Here is a 24,696-nt window from a genome sequence, read left to right as displayed (position 1 = left end):
ACAGAAGGTGGGGACCCTCCAAGGAAGACATCAGGTTAAGGGAAGCAGATAAGCTGTGTATGGTAAGGAAAATATATAGAAATATGTATTTATTGAAAGCTGGTCTCATCAGCAGTGCTGAGAGTGGAGCAATATATTCTCTGAACAAATTCTAACCCATAGTAAAACCTTATCATACAACCAGTACTGCCCTGGCTTGTGTGCCATTGCTGGCAAGGGTAGTGCAAGATTAATTTGATGAGCTGAATTTGGCCTTGTATAGGGGAGTGAAATACCCTGCTTCATGAGTAATATACTAGAGCTTTCCTTCAATGTACCTCCTGTCCTTTTCTTTTCTGCAAGTATGTTGCTCTGGGGACTGAGCAGTCAGGCAGAAAACTAGTTTCTAAATCACTACACAGCAGCACTGAGATGCCAGTCAGTCTGTTTTTCTCTTTTTTTTCCCCCACTCCTTTGAAGGCCTATAAAGATAAATTTAGTTTCTGTTAACACCAATATACAATTTTTAGAAATAGTCTATTCCAAAACAATAAGATTTTTTCCATTTTTTTGCTTTCCTTCATGTCAGTCAGAGTCATTCATTCCTCAGATAAACACTTTTGTACTTTCCATCCTCTTACTCCTTCATTTTCTCTGTGAAATTATTTGAAATTGCCATTTTCACTTCAAATGCAAGGGAGACAGCACAGTGCACTTCCTAACAGCTGATGTGAGATACCAACTTCTATCCTCAGTTAAACACATAAAAGCCCATATGCTTCTTTTGATCATGAGGGGAGAAAGGAGAAATTCAAAGGAAATTTGATATGCAAACTACAGACAGATGTGGCTCTTACACTGTGATTTTCAAAGGGATCTAAATCTACATTTCATCTACTTTATGAGAGCAGACGTAATAGTTGTTCCCAGTTGTTTGCACAGAAGACAGTTTTACACAGTCTAACTGATTTGGGATTCATCTGGAACAGGACTGACAAATTTGCCTATAAAGGGTAATGGGGAAATTCCCTTCTCAATTTCTAAAAATGAGAAATAGCAGTTTAAATCAGCAGTAATACATCATTGAAAAATCAGTTTGTAAGAAAAAAATTGAAATCCATTGTTTTGAAACTTTGATTTAAATAGTGGAATTGGAACAACCTTCTATGTATGGCATTTAAAGGATTTTAGAGAACATAGACATTATTCAGAAGCTTACATTTTAATTCCCTTATTTTACCTCTACAGATCTTATCTATAGTGTTTGCTTTTTCTGCTCACTGAAAACAGTCCTTTTCCCCAATTGCCTAAGTACAATTCACCACTTTTTGTAATTTTTTTTCTTTCATAGCTTAAGGCTGATGTAAAAGGGAAACATTTCTGGTTAATTCACAGTGATGTTACCTTCAAAACTCATTATTTTCTTTTTTATTCCTAATTTCTTTTCCCCCTCTGCTACCCTTTGCTATTTATCTTTTCAACCATATTACTTGGATTTGCAAGATGTACTGGATAGCAGTTTATGTGAGAGATTCACTGTTTAATTATATTAACTGTAAACAGAATTACAGGTATCTCAGTTACTTTGCAATGGAGAAAATCTCTGGCAGATTGATTCAGACAATGGGCATCTGTCAAGCCAATAGAGAGAGTCAAATTGTCAGAGTTGAGTACTGCTTCTGCATTGGAATCTCTTTACCAAATGGGCTCATTGTTTTCCCCATTATTCAATCTCTGAGAAAGAAGAGAAGTAAAAATGAGGAAAAGGAAGGGAAAGGGGGAAAGGAGAGAAGGGGGAAAGTCTGTCTTCCCACCTGAGGAACGTGGTCAGAATTTCTTTTCTGAATGACAAATACAGATTTCATACTTTTCTATGAAAGGCTTGAAAACATTGCAGGAAATATACAGCTGCTATGTAGGCAATAGCTACAGATGCTTCCTAAAAGCTTGTCTTTGTGCTAAGAAATGTTAAATATTCTCAAGTATTTTATTTATATATCAGTATACTAAAAACTATTGAGAGATTTCACAGAAAGAAAATACTATTCTACCCTTGTTGCCTTGTTGCACTACTGTGTTTTCATTATCAACTCCAGCTCATACTCTGAGAGCTAAAGTACTACAGCCCTACACCAGGGCCAAAGCCTGATAAAGACTTTAAAACAAATCCCTTTGTCTGTGAATTAAAATCTTTCCTCATTTGCTAATTACTTTTAAGAAGATATCCAAGATTTGTTTAAAATAAAAAAGGAACAAAATGAATGGATTTTTCTATACACTGTCTTCCACATGACTCAGGAAAGTTTCTGAAGAGGAGAATTCTTAAGCATATTTTACATTGACAACCCAAAAGATTATGATATAAATGACTAAACAGAGGACAAAGAGTCTATGTAGGAGTCCATGTATTGAATAACAATAACTTGAACAAGAGAAAGCTTCACTATATGGAGAAATAAAAATGGCAAAACTAGAATTCCTCTGAGGCAGATGCTTAACAAGATTAAGTCAAAGCCTGTAGATTCATGGTGACTGTACTATAACATTTTATATTACACTACAACATAATTAGTGCTTCTTAATCATCTATCACTTCTTTTTCTCCCCTCTGGTGTTTCGCTGACAGTTTAAAAATAATTTTACATAAATACAGAACCGAAAATACTCGGAACTTCTCTGCCGAAAGGTTATCAGAAGTTATCAAAGTTCTATGATGTGGATGGACAATCTGATGCCTCTGATAGATTAAGATACAGATATTGTTTGCACATGATGAACCCTGTCTCCAACACAACCCATTTTTGGATTTAACTAACTGATAACAAAGAACTGTACCTTAGTAATGTGTTTCAATACAGAGGCAATGAGATTCTGCCACTGGTAATTTAAACAAGCTATAATAAAGGATATTGCACCAAAATATTAACTGCTAGCTCTGGGATTTGTTGATTGCAAAGCTGCTTGTGGCAATAGAGAAAGGCATCAGTCAACTTTATCTTCAAATAACAAAATCCTTGGAATAAATTTTTTCTGCATGTAATGAAATAGCCTTAGCATGGGCTCATTCACTAATAGAAACCAATAGTACACCATTTCCTATCATGTAACACACAAATCATTATATGTCCTACCTCTCAGTCAGAATAATGCATTTTATTTGAAACTCAGATCTCATCTATGGAAAATTTTACAGGATTATAAAGAATATTTTCCCAGTAAATGAGAATATAGTTAATTTCTTTTCCTTTGCAATCTAACTGAGAATCCTGGCCAGAAAATACTCACGAGAAAAATTCAGAACAGTTTATACTTATCAGTATGATATGCATATGCTGAATTAGCACCATCTGTTTTCAACAGATATCAGGCTACTTTGCAAACTTTTGGCAACAATTAAAAAAAACCCAACAAATTAAAAAATACCAAAACAATCAACACTAACTCCCCCTTTATCTTTGAAAGAAAGAAAAGATCAATCTTGTTTCATAGGGAATGAACACAGAAGAAAACAAAAAACCCCACAAAACTAAACAAAAATGGTGTGAGAAAATCTTGGCTTTTTCTGCCTCTCCTTCACTACAGACTTCCTCCACAGGATGGGAGCTGACGAGACACCACATGCTGTGCCAGAGCCCTTGTTTGTTCACAAGAGTGAGGATTCATCTGCCCAAGCACAGGCATCATGTGCAGAGTTAATCTGAGCTAGTCCTCCAGACTACTGAAATGCAAGAAAGTGCCATTTTTCTTCAGCTCACTCCATAATCACACCTGTTTCACTTGAAAGCCATGAAAACTGCCACATGTAACACAGATACCACCAGGAAATGTCTCAGGACAGGAGATCATTCCCATTCACCACAACTTGAGCAGTTTCAATTCCTGCTTTTGGCTCCTCTGCTTGAAGCAGAGTTTTAATCCTTTTGGTTTTTTGCAGGAATCTCACCACCTCTTCAATGCTTCAGAAATCACACCTCTCCTCAGCAATCAAAGGTTCTGGGTTTGGCTCAGTTTGATCATTCAGGCAATACTTACTTTATTCTGTACTCATGATGCTTTACTTCCCCACTCTAAGATTAAAGGTGGCAGAGTGAGCAGAGCTCTGATTAACAACTTTCTTTAAAATGTGGTTCATGCTGGGATGCAATGGCCATGTAGCTGCTGCTGTAAGGCACAGATTAGACAAACTCACCAAGTTAGGCCCACCTGCCTAATTCAGACCTTAATACAGCCAGCACAGCAAAGCTTCTTTTTGTCCTTTCTGCTCAGCCCTGGCTTCATCCATACTGCCGTGCACCTGCAGAATGGTCTGCATCAAATTCCCCCCCACTCTTTCCAAAACTTCCTTGAAATTACCAATACAATAAATTCTGTTGGTGGGAAGTATATTTCTGACTCAGCTCTGGTACTATATACCATGGTCTCAATATTACACACTGAGAATAGAATAGGATAGGATAGGATAGGATAGAATAGAATAGAATAGAATAGAACAGAATAGAATAGAATGGAACAGAATAGAAAGTAAAATAAGTTTGGGAAACTCTCTTTGATTGCTGAGACTTCTCTTCCAGGCTTCAATCCATTCCAAGAACTCACCAGCTATCAGGTCTTGCAGTAGACTCTGCATAAGCCCCTCTGCCTCAGCTAGACAAGTTAATTTCTCCTTCAGTTCATGTTGTAAAAATATTTCTTTCTCTTCTATGCAGTTTCTCAATGTCCCCCTTGAACTTCCTTCTGCCTGAAACTTTTCTTTCCTCTCCCCCTCCATCCCTCATTTTCTGAAACATAAAAATTCCCCCTAAAGTACGCTTGGTTGATCCCAGGGCAGGCGTAATCCTCACACCTTTTAAAGAAATGCAGTTGAACCTGACAACAAACAGAATGGATCATCTGCCACAGATGGCAAAACTTAGGAGGTGTGAAAACTACTCACAGTATGTCCGGATTTTCCATTACATTTTTCTACAGTGAGAACATGCACTAGCCAGACCACACAAAACTCCATATTCCTATTCTTATTCTCATATGAAAATGGCATTTCCAGTTTGATACAAATGCATTTCCAAGTGACACAAATTAAACAAAACCAAATATACTTCACCCCTAACCTTCAAAAAGCCAACTTTTTAAAGAAAGCATTTACACTTGAATAAACACATACAGAAATCTGCTACACTGATACAAAAAAGAGCATCTTCTCATGGAAGAAAAACAACTTTCTCTGTTTAAACAGATACCAAAGTGAAACAGATTACCTGTCTTTTTTTTTTTTAATATTTTAAAAGGTATGAGACCATTTTTTCAGAGTTTACTTTTTGCTTGGGTTTTTTTTTGTTCGCTTGTTTACTTTTATATGTATTCTACTCTCTGTGGATATTGCACCAGATTTAATCCATGCAGCTGCAACACAGAAGTGACAAATGCTTCATCATTTGTATTTAAAACTAGATTGTACATCCACTCCATCTCTTTACCAAAAAATCCAGACAAGGAACTCAGTTTGGTCTTGATTAGCTCAACTGAATAAAACTGAGTTTTTAGAACATCCTCTTTCTCCTCTCTAAAGGCACACATGGAGATAACATTTATATTTTATTATTTTACTAATTATTAAATACAATTTCTTATACTAGCACTGTAATCTACATTCATTTTCAGAGGAGGAAGTATTCCACTCCTGGATAAATTGCATCAGATGACAAACTTGTATGCAATGTGATATTTAATGCGACTGTGTAGGGCTGAGGAAGAAGAAAGCAGTAACCTTTAATGAATTTTTCTCCTACTATTTTAATAGCAATTATACTATTTTAGAATCATGACCTTCCTCTTCCCATTTCTGCTTATTTTGACAAGCAGGACAGGAAGACAGAAAGTTGGCAAAGACTACTTTTAAACACTAATGAAGCTAAAAATTAAGATAAGGCAGCAGAAAAACCAGAAGTTAATGTGAAAAAAAAGTTCCATTTGCAGTTTCTAACCTTATATACGTAACAAAAAAAAAAAAAAAAGAAAAAAAAAAAGAAAAGGAGAAACAGAATTTAATGCAAGAACAATATTTCAAGACCTGAAAGAAAAATGAAAATTCCCATAGTTGGCCTGGAATTTAGGATAGATATTCACTGCATGTACAATGTACAAAAGTAAAAAGGCTCTTTTCTTCCTCCTCATTTTCAGAACTCCTCTACTTGTTCTAAACCATTCTTTGTCCACTGCTGCCATAGGTTAAAAAAAAAATCCAGATAAAAAATAGCTCGCCTTGATTATACGCATATGGACCATATCAATCACCCTAAACATGCAATATGATGTTTCTTATACAGAAACACAGGAAATAATCATTAAAAGATGTTAAAAGGATAATGAAAGATTTAGGTTGGTTCCCTTCTCTGGTGTTTTCTATGTGTTTTATTCACTGTTTCAAAATTTCTAGCAAACACTGAGTATACAAAGAAAATAAAATTAATGAAACCCTGAAATATTTGTAATCATCCAAATGCACATTCTAGACCAGTGGAAGAGCAAGAGCTAAAAAATTAGTCTAAACCATTGAAAACTAATGCCTACTGAATATATTAGTGACATCTTATCTTCACAAAGTATCAGGCTTTGCAGTCATGTCATTCAGTGGTTTTTGGGTCCAGAGACATTAACAGAAAATCAAATGACTGTTCTGAAGTCTCAAATAAATCAATGCTCACTGGACCTATAACAGCCTGAGGTACAGAGTGGTGATACATCCCCTTAGAGATAGGAAATGGCAGCATTTATGCGTTCAGAACTGAACCCATAAATGTGTGAGTGTGATTTGTCAGAGATGTGCTCCCAAGGACTGAAATGGGCAGAAGTGATTAATGGTTTTTAGCTGGTGAGGATGTCAGAAGAAGATGTCTCTGGAGACAGTTCCAGACAATAAAAGTTTAAGAAAATGGTATTACACCAAACAAGGACAAGTGTGGACTGTGGAGTATCAGGATGAACATGACAAGAACACTTATTAGTTAGTATTCAGTCAGAAAACAAGAGAAACTGGCTAACCATGAAAATGGTTCTTCTAAACATTCATTGCATGATGCTGCCACTGAGAACTTTAGCTAGGATGGAAAGACAAGAAGCACAAATTTTAAACAGTTTAATTCTAAAAGTCACCCTCCAGTAACAGGCCATAGTGGCATGTTTAATGGCACTGTAGAGATGAGGAATGTCAACTTGAAACACTAAATAACTGTATGTCAGACAGCGTCTGATGTAGAAAAATAGTTTGGGTCATTAGTTCACCTATACAAAATCAATGGGTGCAGAGATTTTGTTTCAGTTTGTCTCATTTTGAGTAAAATCTGACTTTTTGGGCATCCTAAGATTATTATCAGTTTAGAAGCACCTAGATCAAAATGAGAAAACTAAAAAAAAAAACTAAAAAAAATCTATTTAATATTTTGCAAATTTTGAATAATTTTTGTATTAATTTGGTATTATTTAAAAAATAAATATTGCATATTATTTAAGCAAAGCAACATCTCTTAGCTGAAATATTTGATCCTGCAAAAAAATTAATGTTTAAAGGGTCTTAGCTTTATTAGCCACGTATTTATTTGCCTGTGAGCTAAGACTGAGAAAAAGATACTGTTTAACAACAATCATGCACTGATTATAGAGCCTTGGAAAGACTAGGATGGTGAACATAAAGTCATTTTCCATGATGAACATTCCTGTTATATTATTTCTAAGTCATCAAGTCAAGTATCTATAAGATTTCACTCCATTTTCAGATGACAGTATTGATGCTCATAGATCTTTGATAAGACTATAAACAAAAGAGCCTTTCTATAAACATTACAGAACTCATAAAACCTACAGCAGCACCAACTGTTTGTATTTCATCAGGAAATATGAAATAATTTAATTATAGATTCCTCTCCTGAAAGCACAGCAATCATTCCAGTACCTTGCTGTACTTCCAGCAGCCAGGAACCAGGCTGCTGAATAGAGATGAAGATTATCTCTAATGGTGAGGTACTCTGGCATTTACCTCAGAATGCTTCATCCAGGAGCTCCGTGTGTTAGTGTGCAATTCCTTAATGTGTTGTTTGAACATCACTTTACACATAAACACTAAGTACTGAATTCACGATGAAACATTTTTCTTTACCTGCTCTGCTCTCTTTCTGGAAAACATTAAATTACTTTGTATCAGTTGATGATCTCATTTTTTACTGAAAATATAGGACTTAGTCAATGTCATGGAGGAAAAGCTGAATGAGGTGGATTTTGATCTAAAATTGCGTTACAGATTCTATTGTCATTAAACTGATTTCCAGTTGTTGAACTTCATGTGAAAAAATCAAACTATTTGAAAACCTTCAACTTGTTCTTAAGGCTATTCTTCCTTCTGTAAAACCAGCTCAGGAGAAATTATAAAGCACAAATTTCAATTTGCTCTTTTTCAGTTGGCCACCAGATTTCCAAACAGTGTTTAAATGTTGAATTTCCTGAACTGCAGGAAAAGGATTTGTAATATGCTTTTTTAAAAATGCTTTGAAGTTTAATACTAAATTATTGGTAATCCTATACTTTCAGCAGAAAACTCACAACTGATTACAAAGACTTTCAGAAATAAGGATCAGAAACACACAGAAATATTGGAAAGCATTTGCATATTTCTACCCATTATAAAATTACAAAATGTTCAGCACAATGAAATTAAAACATAATTTATTTCAAATTTCTACTTTTTGTGAGAAGGACACCTTTCTTGATTCACCTTATTTCTTAATTTATTACTGATATTTCTTAATTTATTACTGATTTTTCTGTGTAATATATCAACATGGTTAAGCAACACATCAAAATTACTGAAACAAAAACAGAATCAAAAATTTGATGCAAAAATGAGACTTCCAGAGTCTCAGCTATTCTACTGATCTCTCCAGTTCAATGCACACATTCAGAACTTTTCTATATATTGAACTCCTTCCAGGCTTTGAAGCAAATGGAGCTGATTATCACTGTCTGTCGCTTTCCCCATTCCACCATTTACTTTATTGACTGTACTGTCCATATTCCAGAACAAGTCAGACAGAAAATCCTTCTCCATTTAAAAAAACACTCTTTTGTTGTTGTTGTTGTTGTTTTTTAAAATATTTCCATTAGGAATGGGTAGTAGAGGGGAAAAACCCCATGGTTGTCTGGATTTTGATTTGGTGGGGTATTGTTTTGATTGTTTTTTTTTGTTTTTTCTTTTAAATGACATAGGAAAAAATGTGATTAAAGAGAATCACTACCTATTTTTTCAGCTTGAAAATGGCCTGGTCCTTTTTTTCTTTCTCTCCAAAAACTATCACTGTATTTTTTTCTCTACCATACAAAACTCCATTCTTCCTGTGCAAACTTTGAACTTCTTCAATAAAAAATTCAGATTTAAAGGTTAGTTTCCACTAAGAAATTTCCGGCAGTAATATGTCAATCATTTAAATGAATAGCCTTCCTTTCTGCTCCCCACATTCTGTGAATTTAGGGGGTTCCATTTTTTTATAATAATCAGAAGTGAGAAATTTTGTTTTAAAGACTGTGCAAAAAATTCTTCATATTTGAAATAGTTGGAATTAGCAATCCAAAGGAAAAAAAAAATTCTTCAAGGCATGATCCACATCTCACTGAATTAACAGTGTATCCTTAGAGAATTTTGTATGAACCATCAGATTAATGATTCTACAACAGAAACACAAGCCTCTATAGTTTCAAAAGTCAATGAAAATACTCAGATCTGAGCATCACAGTAGATTCATCATAATAGATCACAAGGGGTTCAGCAGCAATGTTATAAACATACTTTTTAATCTTCCCAAAGAGAGCAAAATATTACAACATTAAGATAGTAAAATTCATGTTCCAAGAAATTCCAAAATAAAATTGCATTAATGAGTGCCAACTAGAATTTGGGATTCTGATGAAACTTAAAAGTGTTTTGACAGTGCTATATCATTTGTCCTTCAATTGTAGCTTCTTATTATATTTGTACAAAACACAGAAATATTTTTATGTCATATTTTCTGAAGAAGTATTTCAGAGAGGTGTTTAACAGAATACTATTACTGGATTTTGGGGAATTTTTGTTCAAGTCTAGTTACCTATAAGATCAGAAGGAGAAAAATTTTCTAATCTATGAGTTAAAAAATCTAAAATACATTTATAAAAGATTTTCTATGTATAATGATGATAAGATATTAGTAATTTAGAATGTATATATCACCTATGAATGACACACACCGAAAAAAATACCAGGTCTGTTTTTTTGAAACAATGATTTCTTAAAACTTAAGTGTATTAAAAAAAAAATACCCAACAACCCAAAACTCCAAACCCAGCAATTTCCCAAATTACTCTAAACTAATTACAGGGCTTGAGAGCTTAATGGGGGGCATAGACTAGTGTTTCCTGAACTGTACTGTGTGTTTCTTTATAAAGCTGCATAGGAAATGCTTTAGGAAATGTAATTTGTTTCTGAAGTGAAGCAGCACAGGAGTTTGTGTGTCTGCACTCGAGCTAATGAGAACAATAATTTTAACGGGAAGAGAAGGACTCAGATGGGAGAGTCTCCCAACACTTCCTACCCTGTTTTATATCCACACAAACCATTAAAAATGTCATTTAGAGATCCCAGAGTAGGTCCAGTAAGATGGTCAGGGCTTGAGGGAGAGTGTCTGTTCAAAGAAGGGAGGTTAAGGGAACTGAGCTTGAAAAAAACACCAAATTGCTGTCTTCCACTCTGAAATGAAGCAGTACTGAGAAGACAATCAGACTCTTCTAAGGGATGCACAATGAAGGACAAAAGGAAGAAGTTGCACAAGGGAAGTGAAGCACTCTTCAACACGAGAGCAGTGAATTCTCAGAACAGAATGCACAGACAGTAAAATCTCCATCCTTAGAGATTTTCAAAATTCAACCTGGCAAGTCCTGCAGACATCTGATCTAACTTAGAAATTAGCCTAGCTTTGAGGTCAGGGTGGGCTGTATGACCTCCACAGCACCTTTCCAACCTGATTTTTGTGATCTCTGATGACTGAGAAGTTTAGAGAGGAAGTGTTTTCAAAGTATTAAACAGACACCAACATCTTAATGGATATACTGCTATGATGCTGTGTAAGGAATTAAAGATTAGGGACTTCAATATTTATTTTAATTAAATAGAGCTTTGATGTCCAGTAACTGCAGAATGTGTGAGCTAAAAGTACCCTCCAGAAAAGCCATTTGCTTTCTGACATATATGTATGTGTGTCTGTGTGTGCACATACGGTAAAAATGCTACTTCTCTAACATTTTCAAAACTTCTTGTTTTCCATCATGAGCTTTTGGGCCAAATGATGAAGAAACAGGAAGAAAAGAGATAAAATATGTTCCTCTTCCTATATTATCATTCCTCAGACAAGCAATGCTTAAACAGGCTGTAAGAACATAAGGATTCGGAGCAGCCTACACTACCACAGTCACAAGAATCACTTTTACTGCCAAAAGAAATATCAGAAGGCATTTCAATAAAATTCTCTATACTACAGTGTGTCTAATCAAATGGGCAAAGCACAAAATTACTTATTCTATTCCATTCTTCTAGAAGACCATGATATTGCTGCTGTTGGTTATAACTTAAGAATCATAAAAGGAGCATCAATATGATGTAAGTGATTAACCCAGACAGTATTTTTTTTTTAAAGGCAATAATTGCTTCTAAAGTCAACTCAGACAAGCAGCATAATTTTATTTCACTGTTGCCTTCTTGCATTGTATATATACAGCAAAACCACAGCTATGAAGGAGGTTACAAAAAATGTATTCCAGAAACAAATGAAGTAAATATTATCTCCAAACTAACTTATGATGTCCTGAGTCTTATGCCATTGTGTTTTAATAATGCTATACAGCAGCTGAAAATAAAGTCTCAGTCTTGAAATAATCTTCCCTACATTAAACTTAAATTTTAGGTGGGTAACTCTCCTTTTGATTCTCTCCATCCATCACCCTTCCTGACTATCTCTTCACCTCTGGCAACTGCTGACTGTCTAAATCAAGGAGTTATCCAGACTTAGAGAAATCAGACCTGCTAAACTTCTCATCCCACACACACACACTAAAGAAATCCTCAGCATATAATCCTCCTTCAGACCTTCCTCCATACTAGTTATTAAATTTCAAAGCCTGCCTTCACTCTTAGCTGCTGGCTGGCCCACTTAGCCTGCCTGGCCATCATGCCCCAGGGAAAGGCTTGCCAGGCAGTGTAAGAGCACCAGCACACAGTGCTTGAGCTGGATTTGGCATCAGCAAACAGCTTGCAAAGTGAGTAAGGTGAGATAATCAAAGCTGTATTTTGATAGGAACCACTTAGATTGGATGAGAGAGAGAGTGTCTGAGAAAGACCAGCTGGGAAACAGAAGTAGGGTTTAGCAAGGAGATTAGAGGGAAGATATGGACAGATGGAGAATGTGAACAGAAATTGAACTAAGACCCAAATTCATGATGTATAAAATGCATGAAGTTCTGAAGGAGAGCCAAAAGGCAGGCTTCCTCTGCAGTCTCACACCAAGGGAGAAATTTCAGGCTCTGCATCACAATTTCACAGAGATGTCTAAGCCGTATCTTGTGACAGACTTACCCCTGTATCTGGAGTGTCTAAAGAGTTGACTTAGGCAGCACAGCACTAACCAACCCTGCTACTGTTAATTCCTCTCTCATATCTTCATTTTAAATGCAGGGACTGCAAGCACTTACCACACCATTATGGATTCCACTCCCTGAGCTGAACATTGCAGCAGGTAAATCACTTTTTTTACCAGAGTTCAGCTACTTCTTGGAAACAAAATTGAAAGTTATTTTGAGAAATTGAACTGAAAAGATAAGCACAAATTAAAAACTTGCTCTCCCCAAGTGAGCTTTGAGAACTGTTGACAGGATAGCTTCTGAAATTCTGAATTGGCATCAGCAGAGTCAACCTTGTCCTGTAAATAAGAGGTTTGTCTGCACTATGATGCCCATCTATCAGCAGCCATTCATCTTAAAAGCATGCTGAAGAGACCAGAAAATAGTAGAAAGACTTTTTGTAATGATGTTTCAGTGAATTAAATGAAAGTTATTTTAAATTAATATTTTTAAAATATTTTTCTTTAATTAAGCTTTAGGACCTAGAAAAAAATTTATAAACGTAACTTTAACTGAATAACTTTTTTTTTGTGCAGAATTGATAAAAGGTAAATTGTACATAATTAAGAAATTCACTGTTTTGAAAGAAAAAACAAGAAACAAGAACACAGAGAAGCACAAGACAGGTCTTTTGAGTGACCATGGGACCAAAAGCAGTCTCAGTCATCTAGAACCTTAATGTAGTCATTTGAAAATGAGTGGGATTAATCTTATTCTAAAGTAAAACCATAAAATGACTGGATTAACTACTATTCCCTTGGAGTACTTCTGCCTGCAGATTATAACAGGAATATACAGTGACCAGATCAGGTGGGATTTTTCACCACCAATATCTAATGTTAAACATTTTATTTCCAACCCTTCATTCCTTAGGCTATGTTGTGTGAGCCAAGGAAAAAAAGAGACTTCCAGGCTTCAGAAGAGAAACTAAAATAAGGAATAAATGCCACTTCAACTAAGGGATGGAAGGAACAAAACAGGGGACATTTAGGCTATTTGATTATACCTGTCCCATCTTTTAAATGAATATTGAATTAATTTAAAAGATTAAATTCTTATTAATTCACCCATATAATGGAAAGGGCCATATATATCTGAGTGGTGTGTTTACTCAGCACTCTGTGGCAAATGCTGTAGTGACACAAATTAACAGCAAAGATGTGCATGATATGTCAGAAGAGCCATAAATACTAAAGAAAGTTGTATTTAATTTTAGAATTTAATTTTTAAACATAATTTTATTACTCATAGTACTCAAGGTATTCTTGGCTTGGAAAGAAAATCAGTCATGTAAGCTATCTAACCCTTTATGGTATTCCCAATATTCAGATGTAACACAGTTTCACTAAAATATATCAGTTCTAAGGCATCTGTGCTATTGCAGTTATTAAGTTCATGCCTACCAAATATCCCAGGCCACAGATTGAGATAATCTATCCTGTGTCTCTACTGGATGTAAAGAGTGGTTAATATTTCTCCTATTTAAAATAATGTTTAACACAGTGAAAGACTCTTATCTTGTCCAGCTTTGGTCTTCTTTCTAGATCCTCACAGCCAGATCCTTCAAACAGCTAACCAACATTGTCTAATATCTTTTATCCTTTCTCTCATGCTCAACTTTCAAACATCTCATCCTCTAACTCTTCAGTGGTGCTCAGCTAAACTGCATTTAGTATTAAAGCTGAAGTCTCACCAGCCCCTGAGCAGAGCAGAACAACTGCAGCACATCTCCTACACAGGCATGGCTTGTCAGTAGTTCCCAAAACACCACTACCTTTCCTGCAAGCACTTGATATTTCTAACTCATATTACATCTGAACATTTACTGGTACACTGGACCATTTTCACTTCTGCTATTGCCTAATCAGCAATATTCCTGTTTTGTTTTCTTTTTTATTTTTTTTCTTCTTTACCCGTAGTGTCTGTATCATTATTGAAATTTTGGAACATTGCTCTGAATTGCAATTCTGCTTTCCAAAGTAATTGTATTTCATATATCAGTCTAAAAATGTTATGAGTCATTTCTTCATACTTTAAATTGCAAATTAAATTATTAAAGAGTAAAGTCTAGGACAAGTCCCTGTTTGATACACTTGAAACTGCTTTCCTGTTTGACAGTGACCATATTGACCTAAGATATTCACTTCCAGCTGGCAGATAGAAAGAAAACTTCCATTTAAAAATCATTGAAAAAGAATTAGCTTAGCAACAATGTTGTGTTGGAGTAAGAATGTAAAGAAGTGCAGCAGAAGGGACTGTTTTTCTTAATATTTAATAATGGGATTTGATCTTGCAGCAATAATATGCAAAACCATGTGTCTATCTTAACAATTATTTTTAATATGAAATCACTGTCTCAGAAAAGCAATGCCTGATTAGAAGGATTTTGAGCCTCAGAATAAAAGAAAAGTTAGAACTAACTTTGGCAAGCCTTATTAATTTAAAAACTAAGAAACAAGTAAACAAACAAATAGTTGCTATTAGCACACATTGCATTTTTAAACACTGATAGCACAAGAGGATCTGGTCTAGTCAGGATTTCTACAGATAAGCAGCAAACCTTCAGAGATCTGGTATGAATTTATGAAGCTAATAATGCTGTGAAGAGTATTACAAACACAAACACCTCTAGCTCAAAGATTACTGGACTACCTTCCTGTCATCCATTTGTAATTTTTATTTTTTGGGGTGATTATATGCAAATATTTTTCATATCTTTCCTAAGGGAATAATGTAGAGTTTTAAAATTTTTAGTATCTCATATGCTAAAAATAAATTAGAAATTACTATAAACAAATTAGCTTTCTTCAGGAGAAACTCAGTAGGAAGCTCTGTCCTAAGTGTAACTTAAATGGGCTCAAAACCCAGCGGGGAAAACCAGTCCAAACCCATGACTGGCTCATTTTGGACAAAAATGCAGTACAGCAGATAATTTACATCAGCTAATTTGATCTGTTATTCAGCTTCTACTGCACCAAACAACTTGCTAATAAAGCACAGATAGCACTTTCTTTCTAACAAAGATTTTATACACATTGTTCTTCTGCTCCTTTTGGAGAATGTGCATTTATTTTACCAGTATAGTTTTCAGAGCTTCAAAGATGCTCATTAAACTGTAGACAGAATAAAATGCAGGAAGCCAGAATTATCAGGAGAGCATGTGAAAGAAATCCTCTTCTTTTATTTCAGTCAGACAATTCCACTGGTAGAACTTTTACCCTCCTATTCATGCTAACTACAGTAATCTCTGGCTTGAGAGGAGATGAAGGTCTGAAGCAAAACAGAGCTGAAGTAGGCCAAAATTTGCTCATGGGTATATGCCCCTCTGTCTTTCTTCTGAGCCTGCTTGGTTCCACTGTATAAATTTATATCCAGTATTTATTACTTTAAAACAAGGAACATGATATTTACCTATTTCCACACCAAATATTCCAAGTATTCTAAAAATAGATAACCACAGTAACCAAGTGAACCAGAAATGAACATAAAGATACTATTGTACCTCTGGGTTTTTTTTTGTATTTCTGGAAGAAAAAAGACAGAGATGGCAATTGTGGCCAGGGATGATTTCCTTAACATCTATATAGGAGCCAGCTTGAGAGGAAGATGGATAAGCTGAAAGCAGGTGAGAAAAGGCCCAAGTGACAAAAAACCAGGGCTCTTTGTCAACTTTGCCATAAATCTCGTGCTTTATAAAAGAGTGTTAAGGAAAAAGAGTGAACACTATAATGATTTTCTATTATGCATGAACGTCCCTTGGTTGAATAGAGAAGGTGTGAAACCAATGAATACAAAAGTATCAGGCAGAAAAGACTGACCCAGTTAAATGTGCTTTAGAAAGTAATGTTAATATGACGTGTTGCCTAAATTTGGGATATTCTGTCTCTTTGGAAGACCTGACAGATGGAAAAAAGAAGCTTCACTTCAGTCACATAAATGTTATTCCAAAGGATATATATAGGAAATACTTCACAGGAAACAGTAGCTTAGAATGTTAATAGGACTCTAAATAGTAAATAATTCAGACCACAGGTGGAAAAAAAAATTAAATCTTGCTAAAACCACATGGTTAAAGGAAAAGATAGATCCTATTTTATTATTTACACATGGATAAGATTGTTGGGAATTGTTTCTAAATGTGACAGAGACTGTCTTTGTAACTCAGGTCCCAGTGAATTTGCTTGAAGCACACAAAGAAAGTATTTGACAATATTAAAGCACAAAAGAAAATTGGTGGGGAAAATCTACAACTTCTTGGCCTGAATTCAGGCTCAAGACAAGATTTCCAATCTATAAGCAATGGATCAGCATTCAGGTCTAAGTGTAGGGCCTGTAAGGCCTCAGTTGTTATGTGTATTATCACACTTCCAGGCATTCCTGCATGTGCAGCTCACAGACTGCATGGAAGCCATATGAATTATGAAAATCAGACTTCTTCCAGATCATTCTTTAGGACTGGTTCATGCATGCTCAAAATGAAGGACCAGTTGCCACCAGTGTCTGGAGAATTTTCATTAAACCACAGCCCAGTGATGTCACTTAGAAGCAAAGCTAAAAAAATAAAAATCTAAATTAAAAATTTAAAAATTTAGATACTACCAAAGATGGTTCCTCACTCAACACCCATCTGTACTGAAACACAAACAGCAGCTGTTTCTGCTAAAAGATGATTCTTCCTTTATACAAAGTACAGATTTTGCAGAAACCAAAATGTTATTCCCTTTTTCTGGGCTGAATCATAGAACTAAGATGGAAAATTAAAAATCATTGAATTAAGGCTTTTGCAGTACAATGATGTGACCATCTATGTCTCAGACCAAAAATCTGTTCTGAATATTTTACAGTAACTAAAAGAAACATAACAAAGTACCAAACCCTGTTAGCAGGAATTAAGCTCAGATAACAAGAAACCAAGGGAAACACCTATGTCTTGTGCTTCAGCAGTATAAGAATTATGATACCTGTCATTCTGGCATGACATTAAGAAATGAACCTACTCCCTGCTTCTGAGGAACCTGAGCAAACAGAAATATCCACCTTCAAACAGGGTAATTATCCCTGCCTTTTTCTCTCTATTCATTATCCATGGAGAACACTCCTTGCTGAACTACAAGTCTGGTGATCAGCTTAGTCCTGAATAAACAAGCAGAAATCAGATCATGGATATGATAGATGGAAGGTCCTAATTCTACTGGGAACAACTACCTTGTTTTCCCTTTTCAATGCTCACATGTGCAGCATGTCTGACACTGCAAAAATCACTTGTGGATTCCCCATCTCCCTGAAATATTTAAGGCCAGGTAGGATGTGGATTGGAGCATCCTGGTGTAGTGAAAGGTGTCCCTGGTGGCAGGGAAAGTTGGAACTAGATGAATATTGAAGTCCCTTTCAACACACACTATTCTGTGATTCTGTGAAATCATGAAGTTTTAACCTTCTAGTTTTAAAGTTGAGAACTTCCAAATACCACAGAAGATGATACACATTAATGTGTTAATAAAGCCATCTAAAATAAAATCCACTCCTAAACTCAGTATAATTGTGCTCTTAATATAGCAATAGAAGAAATCTTGCATTTCTTATGTAAATAAAGACACATTTTCGGGGATTTCACTTGAAATAATTACTCTTTTTTTTTACTACATTATGAAGACTTGATTTGTTTTTGCCTTACAAGTATGGTAAATCACACCAGATGAAAATGTCAAGAAAAGTCTCTCTTAATAAACATATTGATAGGATTTACTCTAAGTGTTGAAGCTTAAATGTACAGTTTCTACCCTAAAGCTGACAGGCTGTTGACAGATGTGTCTTTGCATTAGTTTCACGAATACAAACACTTCTGCTGAGTCTGTGCGTTGCTTAGCTGGGGATGCTTTATGTGTGTGACAGGTCATGTGCAAGATCGTCTGCAATTCGCCTCATTTTAGCTGAACAGACATTTTGCATCCAAAGGCAAAAGGAAGACAACTCCCATCTTTAATTACATATATGCAATCTGTACAAGTGCCAAAGATGACTGTGACTGGCATGTGACTTGATTCTGTGGCACACTGGTGTAAAGCTGTTCCCTTGTTATGTTAGACAGGTACTCACAATTTTTTTGTGGCTGCTGAATGGATGAATTGCAATCTTCACTTCCAGACTCTACTGACAGCTCCTGGTGCTCTCATGGAAACCATTCCTATGGCCATTCACTCTATTGAACCCTACCATGCTGGACAGTCTAATAAAATCAGTGCTGGGGAGCTCATTGCCACAGGGAGTGCAAGAGACACAAAGCTCACAAAACAGCAAAATTTGGTGTCTTTGCAAAATGTCAGTTCTAATGGGTGGCTTTCACAACTTTTTCTGCTGCTGACAATTTACAATTATTTTTTCTTGACTCAGCTATACTGATTGCTAATATATATCACTAATGGACAGCACATAAGAGCTACAAAAGCAGACAGAGTGGCAAGCAATACTTTTTCTTTGGATGAATAGGAAGGCACCATCTAAATTCTTTCTAGTGTTCACATAGAGACAATGACTATAACAGACCATCAAGTGGAATTATAACATAACCACACAGAAAAATTTCTGTTGTCAGAAAATTAAATGTGCCACCATTGAAAGTAATGTTACCTGGACTTTTTTATTATGTGGTTAGCTCGCAGGTTACTTTTCAGCATTTCACTTATACTAGATTAGATAAAATGTTGTAATGATTTCCTCTTCAAGCTGCCTTAAAGAAGGAAATCATATTTAAAGCAACAGTTCTAAGACATATTTAATCATCTTAGTCAGAGTCTCCATAACATCCTTCCCTGAAATGTTGTAAAAAACCCATTTTCTATTGGAAGAAGTGCATGACTGATGAAAGGGCACTGTCTGAGAAACATGTTATCATTTCACTGTAAATCTTCAAAAGAGATCAGTTTTATTCTTACTCTTTTAGTCCCACCAATTGTGTAAGGATCAACTTTTTTTGCTCAATTGTCATGAAAAAAAAGTCTGTGAATCATAGACATGAATACCCTTTTCACCTGAAATGTTTATGAATGCAGACAAAGACATAACCCTGATTCATGAGCTATTAAAAAAGTGATAGGATATTCGTCCATGCAAAAAATATTCATATACACATTCAATTTCCTTAAGGTAGTGAAAGATCAATCTTTCATTTCCATTTTATTCTTTTATGTTCAGCTCTAGTAAATTCTCTTTTTCAGAGTGAGCTGTTTTGGAAGTTTTTCTGTACTGAACTTCACTCTTTTGAATGACATAACTGTCCCCTTCTACCTTTCCATTTTTTAACTAGGAAATTAGAAACTCTGTGTCAGGAGGCACAAAAGCATGCACAGAGAATTAACAAGGCTTAGCTGCTGTGGGCACTGTACATACAAAGAATGAATAAAAAAGAGTTCCAGTGCCAAAAATATTTCGAAGTTAAGGCAGCATCTTACTTCCACACTTAGAAGGATAGTCCAAAAGTGATCCTATATTTAAACTTAAGTATAGCAACACCATGTGGCCTATAGTTGAAAAAATGTCAACAAGGTTTACACTTTGCCAACAATGACACTGTGTGTATGCTTTCACGGAACTTTTGAATGTGATAAAATGTATAAAAGAAATCACTGTCCAGTCTTTCCTGTGCTTCAAGACGATGCAGCCCTAAACCCATGGTATAAGAAATGGACATGCTGGAGGGAATACTGTAAGTCTTGTGGAAACTAGATAATTTAGATCTTGTACTGTAGAACTCTCCTTCATAACATAACTTGAATGAATAATTGAGACCTGAAACTGATATAGAAACTGCAAAAGCAATTTATGTCACTGTTTCCAGATGCTGATGAGGTCAGCCAATTATATTCTTCAAGGATCACTGTAAATATTTTCTTTCTTGTTGGTCATGTGCCTTTTTTTCCTCCTTTAAACTTCATGTACCTGACCTCAGCATAAGCTATCTGAAACTCAGACACATTATGAACAAAACTCCATCAGAGAATAAAAAGCTTAATTCTTGACATAGCATCAAAGCTGAAGTCAGCCATGATGGTCATGGGAAATTTGCAGAGCAGCTTCCTCACCCTCTACTCTATGGCCAAGTTAATGCAGTCCACTTTTTATTCATGGAAGTTTTTTTAATTTTCTTGTGTTTGTCTACTTGCACCCTACCTTCCATAAAAATGTCCCACTCCTTTATTTAGGCTGCAACTACTTTGAGACATGGGCTATTTGCTGCCTGATAGCTGCGCACTAGTGAAAACCATATAGCTCATTGCTGTTTGGGCTCAAGGCAAAAGCGTAGAGAACATGTTGGTACAAGAAGAAACAATGGTGTACAAGCTCTTTGTTTTCATGTCTCATTAAAGAATAATGTATGTGTTCAACTCCACTGTAAAGACCTTTAAACAATGAGTTGTTCATAGAATTCATCATCCATCATAGAAGGATACCATTTATATCAAATATATATGTGTATCTGTGAAATAAGTGAACTGAATAATTTATTCTCAGAAATAGTTTTACTATACTTTTACAATTATAATATTTTACAGTATTATACCTACTCTCCATTATTAAGAAGGACCCAACACTTTCTTACAATCCATGAGCAACCTTTTTAAGATGCTGTTCCAAATCCTCTACATAAAATTTAGTGCTCATGCTAGTTTCTCCCACTGTGCTTATCATTCATTAGTGAATGATGTTTATACAGAGCACCAATGCCATAACTATGGCTTTCCCTTCAAACTTCCAAGTACTGTTTTCCAAGCAGTAACAGCATGGGAAGCATTTAATACTGCACAAATACGTGAAGCTGCAGGAACTACTTACAGTGGGAGCCTTGGAGGGTATAACCAGATAATGTTGTATTTGAAAGCCATTACAAATTATCAAACAGAGAGAACAAACCCTCTTTATCCTATCCAGTCCGTACTAATCACTGGTATTCACAGATAACTGAACATAAAAAATAAATATTGCTGAATGGCAACTCTTCCAGAATTCTGAAAAGATACTGATGTATCAACTGACAGAAGGGAATGATAAAAGGACAGCCAAGGACATATTATATTTTAAAGGTACTTTTTTTTTCTTTTTTGCCAAGACTTATTCCTCTTATTTATAAATATCAATCTGATTCCCAAATATGAAATCTTATTTCTCAAGGAAAAGAAATACTGCAGAAATTAAAATTTTGATCCTACTGAAGTCAGCCTCCTCTGACCCCTATAAGAAACAGTCCTCAAAACTTGTATAACTTCCTGATAATCTTCCTCATACAAAACAAACAAATTAAAAATAGATTTTTAATATGAGACCTCTTGGTCTGGGAAAGATAAAAGATGTACACACTGGTACAGAAGATTGTCCACAGAATCACACATGGCTAAGAAACCTCATGAGGGTCCAAAAGGACAACTAACTAAGGCAATTATAAATCTGGTGTTATCTGCCTCTCAGAAGGCACATGCAATAACTTCATGGTAAATGCACTATAGACTGTGCCACAAGAGTTGGATGTTGTATGATTAGAAAGGAAATTCTTTCAGTTTTCTGAAACTAGTAACACCTACACTGGCAATGAATTGCCACATAAAGCACAAAATGCCATCCAAATTCTGAAAATTAACTTCCTGTGTTAATTTCTGATTATTAGTAGTATGGGCTTCTTTGTTCCTGGCAAAGCAGTGAATGAACTAACCATTGCTTTAGACAGCAGATATTCCTCTTGATTTTTCAAAAGGTGTGCAAAAAGACTACATACACATGTATTGGAAATGAGTGTGTCTGTCCTCATGCTGTACTGATAGTTGTAGAATGCATATTATAAAAAAAAAAAGCAAGCAAATACTTCTTACCATAAAACCCTCAGTGTACTGAAACTGAGCTCTGGAACTGTCTTCTGCTGTGGGACTCAGGGGCTTAGGATCAGACATAGAGCGTTGCATCATCTTTGCTGTCTTTGGGCTTGATGGAGGAACCTTGGCCATGTCAGCATGCAGCATCTTCTGAGGGCTGATGTCATCAGTCATGGGTTTTTCATAAGGTACAAATGCTGACTCTATAACTTTGCTTGGTGAAACGGGTGAAATGGGTGAATAGAGAACTTTGGGAGATTTGGGAGGGGAAGGGACTACCTGTAATGTGGAGTCTGGGCGAAGGTGGGATGTGTAACCTATCTCTAATGGTGTTGGACGTTTTTTATCTTTCTGAGGAGATGAAGCTGACAGATATTGGGGACTTTGAGTGTCTGCTGCTGTCTCTGTTTGACATCCCAGACTTTCTCCTTTGTATGTCTTTTCTGGAGCTGAAATATGCTTTATGATTTCAACCTTAGCATCCCATCGGGCCCTGATTGAAGGTGTTCTTATTGTTCCTACAGGTTCTGTTTGCACAGAAATCTCTGCCACTGTCTGAACTGCAATACTAGATACCTTGGAGAATGGTTTGGCTTTGTCTGCCTCAGTGGTGCTCTCACTGTACTTCCCTACACGAGGCTTCCTTCTGGATCTGCTGGAAAGATCCCATTCATCTTGATCTTCGTCATCGGTCTGAACACTTGTATCAACACTCTTCTTAGATCTCCGTCTCCTGTTGGTGTAACCTCTTTCTGCTCCATCTTCATCATCAGTTTGCACTCCACTGTCCACTATTTTTTTGAAACACCGGGGCTCTTCCAGGGTCTCCTCAAACTCCTCATAGGGACCACGTAATTTTGGCATAGAACTTCTCTTTTTCAATTGCTTCTCCTCTCTAACATCAATATCCTTAAGAGACATTTCTGAAACTGAGCTTAGGATACCAGACCTGGGTATGTATTGGGTAATGCCATCAGACTGAACTGTATACCATGCTTGACTTTGTGGAATTTCAATACCCAGCACTCCTGAAGCTGTAGTGGTTGTGTCATCGGTAGGCCAAAACTGACCATTTTCTGTGCCTGCATACTGTCCTTCCAAAAGTGTTTGTTCTGTGGTAGTTTGTGGTGACCCAGTTCCTGAAGGGTCATAACCATACTGATATATTTGACGAAGTTTTTGCTCCTCTAACTGCTGGTGGAGCTGTTGTTGAAGTTGTTGGAATTGTTCAAGCTGCAACTGCTGCTGGGCTAATGTCTCTTGTCTCATCATAAACTGAGCTTGTCGTTCCTCCTCCTGCTGAAATAAGAGATGATGTTTCATGGATTGCAACTCCTCAAGCTTTTTTTGCACCATAAACTTCTCTTGTTCCCTAAATCTTTGAATTTCCTGACGTTCCCATTCCAGCTCTTCTGCAAAGCGCTGCTGCTTAATTTTCTCAAGCTCAAGAAGTTCCCGCTCCAAATCAAGCTGCTGCTGTTTCCCTTCTTCAGGGGCAATGAGAAGGGCAACCTCATCATCAATTACATCTGTATAAACTTCTGATGCTGTAGTTAAAGCAGGTATCAAGCTGGTTGGCTCAGTGGTAATAGTTTCTATCGAATGAGGTGGTAACCCTGTCTCCACACCAATGGCAGTAATTGCCTTATCTTTTTCAGCTGCCACAGTCGTCAAGAAACTATATGATCTTGGGAGTGGTTGAGTCTGTTGCAAAGTTGATAAAGAGGGCACTGAGTCAATTGTTTGGAGAGTAGGTAGATCTCTGACACTTGTACTGAAAATAGAACCGGGTTGTGTGGTGATGGCAAATGTGGATGGGATTGGAGTTGCTACTGAAGAATAAACAACACCATTGGATGATCTTAAAACACTTCCAACGCCAAACTGGGAACCCACAGTGGACACCATTCTTGCTTGGGAGTACTGTGGTGTACTGAGCCCGAGGCCAGAAATCTGCCGAGTCTCTGGATATGGACCTGTAGTCTTGCTTGAGTAATCCATAACCTCACCTGAAATTACAGGGCAAAGTTACAGTCCAGTCCCACAAAAGAATGCTGCTTTGCGGATTCTGAAAGTCATCCCATCTTGATGAAATAAATGGGAAGGGAAAACTGCATGCAAATCTTCAGGTTAATGATCTACTTTAGATGTGAAGGAAACAGCATTTCTGAAC

General features: G+C 36.2%; 1 protein-coding gene across 1 annotated transcript in view; it reads right to left on the bottom strand.

Moving 5' to 3' along the window:
• PCLO (piccolo presynaptic cytomatrix protein) overlaps positions 1–24,696 on the bottom strand; it is a 323,756-nt gene that overhangs the window by 144,961 nt on the left and 154,099 nt on the right. Inside the window, 1 exon segment of the mRNA XM_054514979.1 lies at positions 22,524–24,532. Coding sequence (XP_054370954.1) covers positions 22,524–24,532 — 2,009 coding nt within the window.

Source organism: Molothrus ater, chromosome 5 (assembly GCF_012460135.2).
Source record: "Molothrus ater isolate BHLD 08-10-18 breed brown headed cowbird chromosome 5, BPBGC_Mater_1.1, whole genome shotgun sequence".
In the NCBI taxonomy this organism is placed as follows: Eukaryota; Metazoa; Chordata; class Aves; order Passeriformes; family Icteridae; genus Molothrus; species Molothrus ater.
Note: the sequence above shows the minus strand (reverse complement) of the source record. Positions and strands in the feature narration are given on the sequence as shown.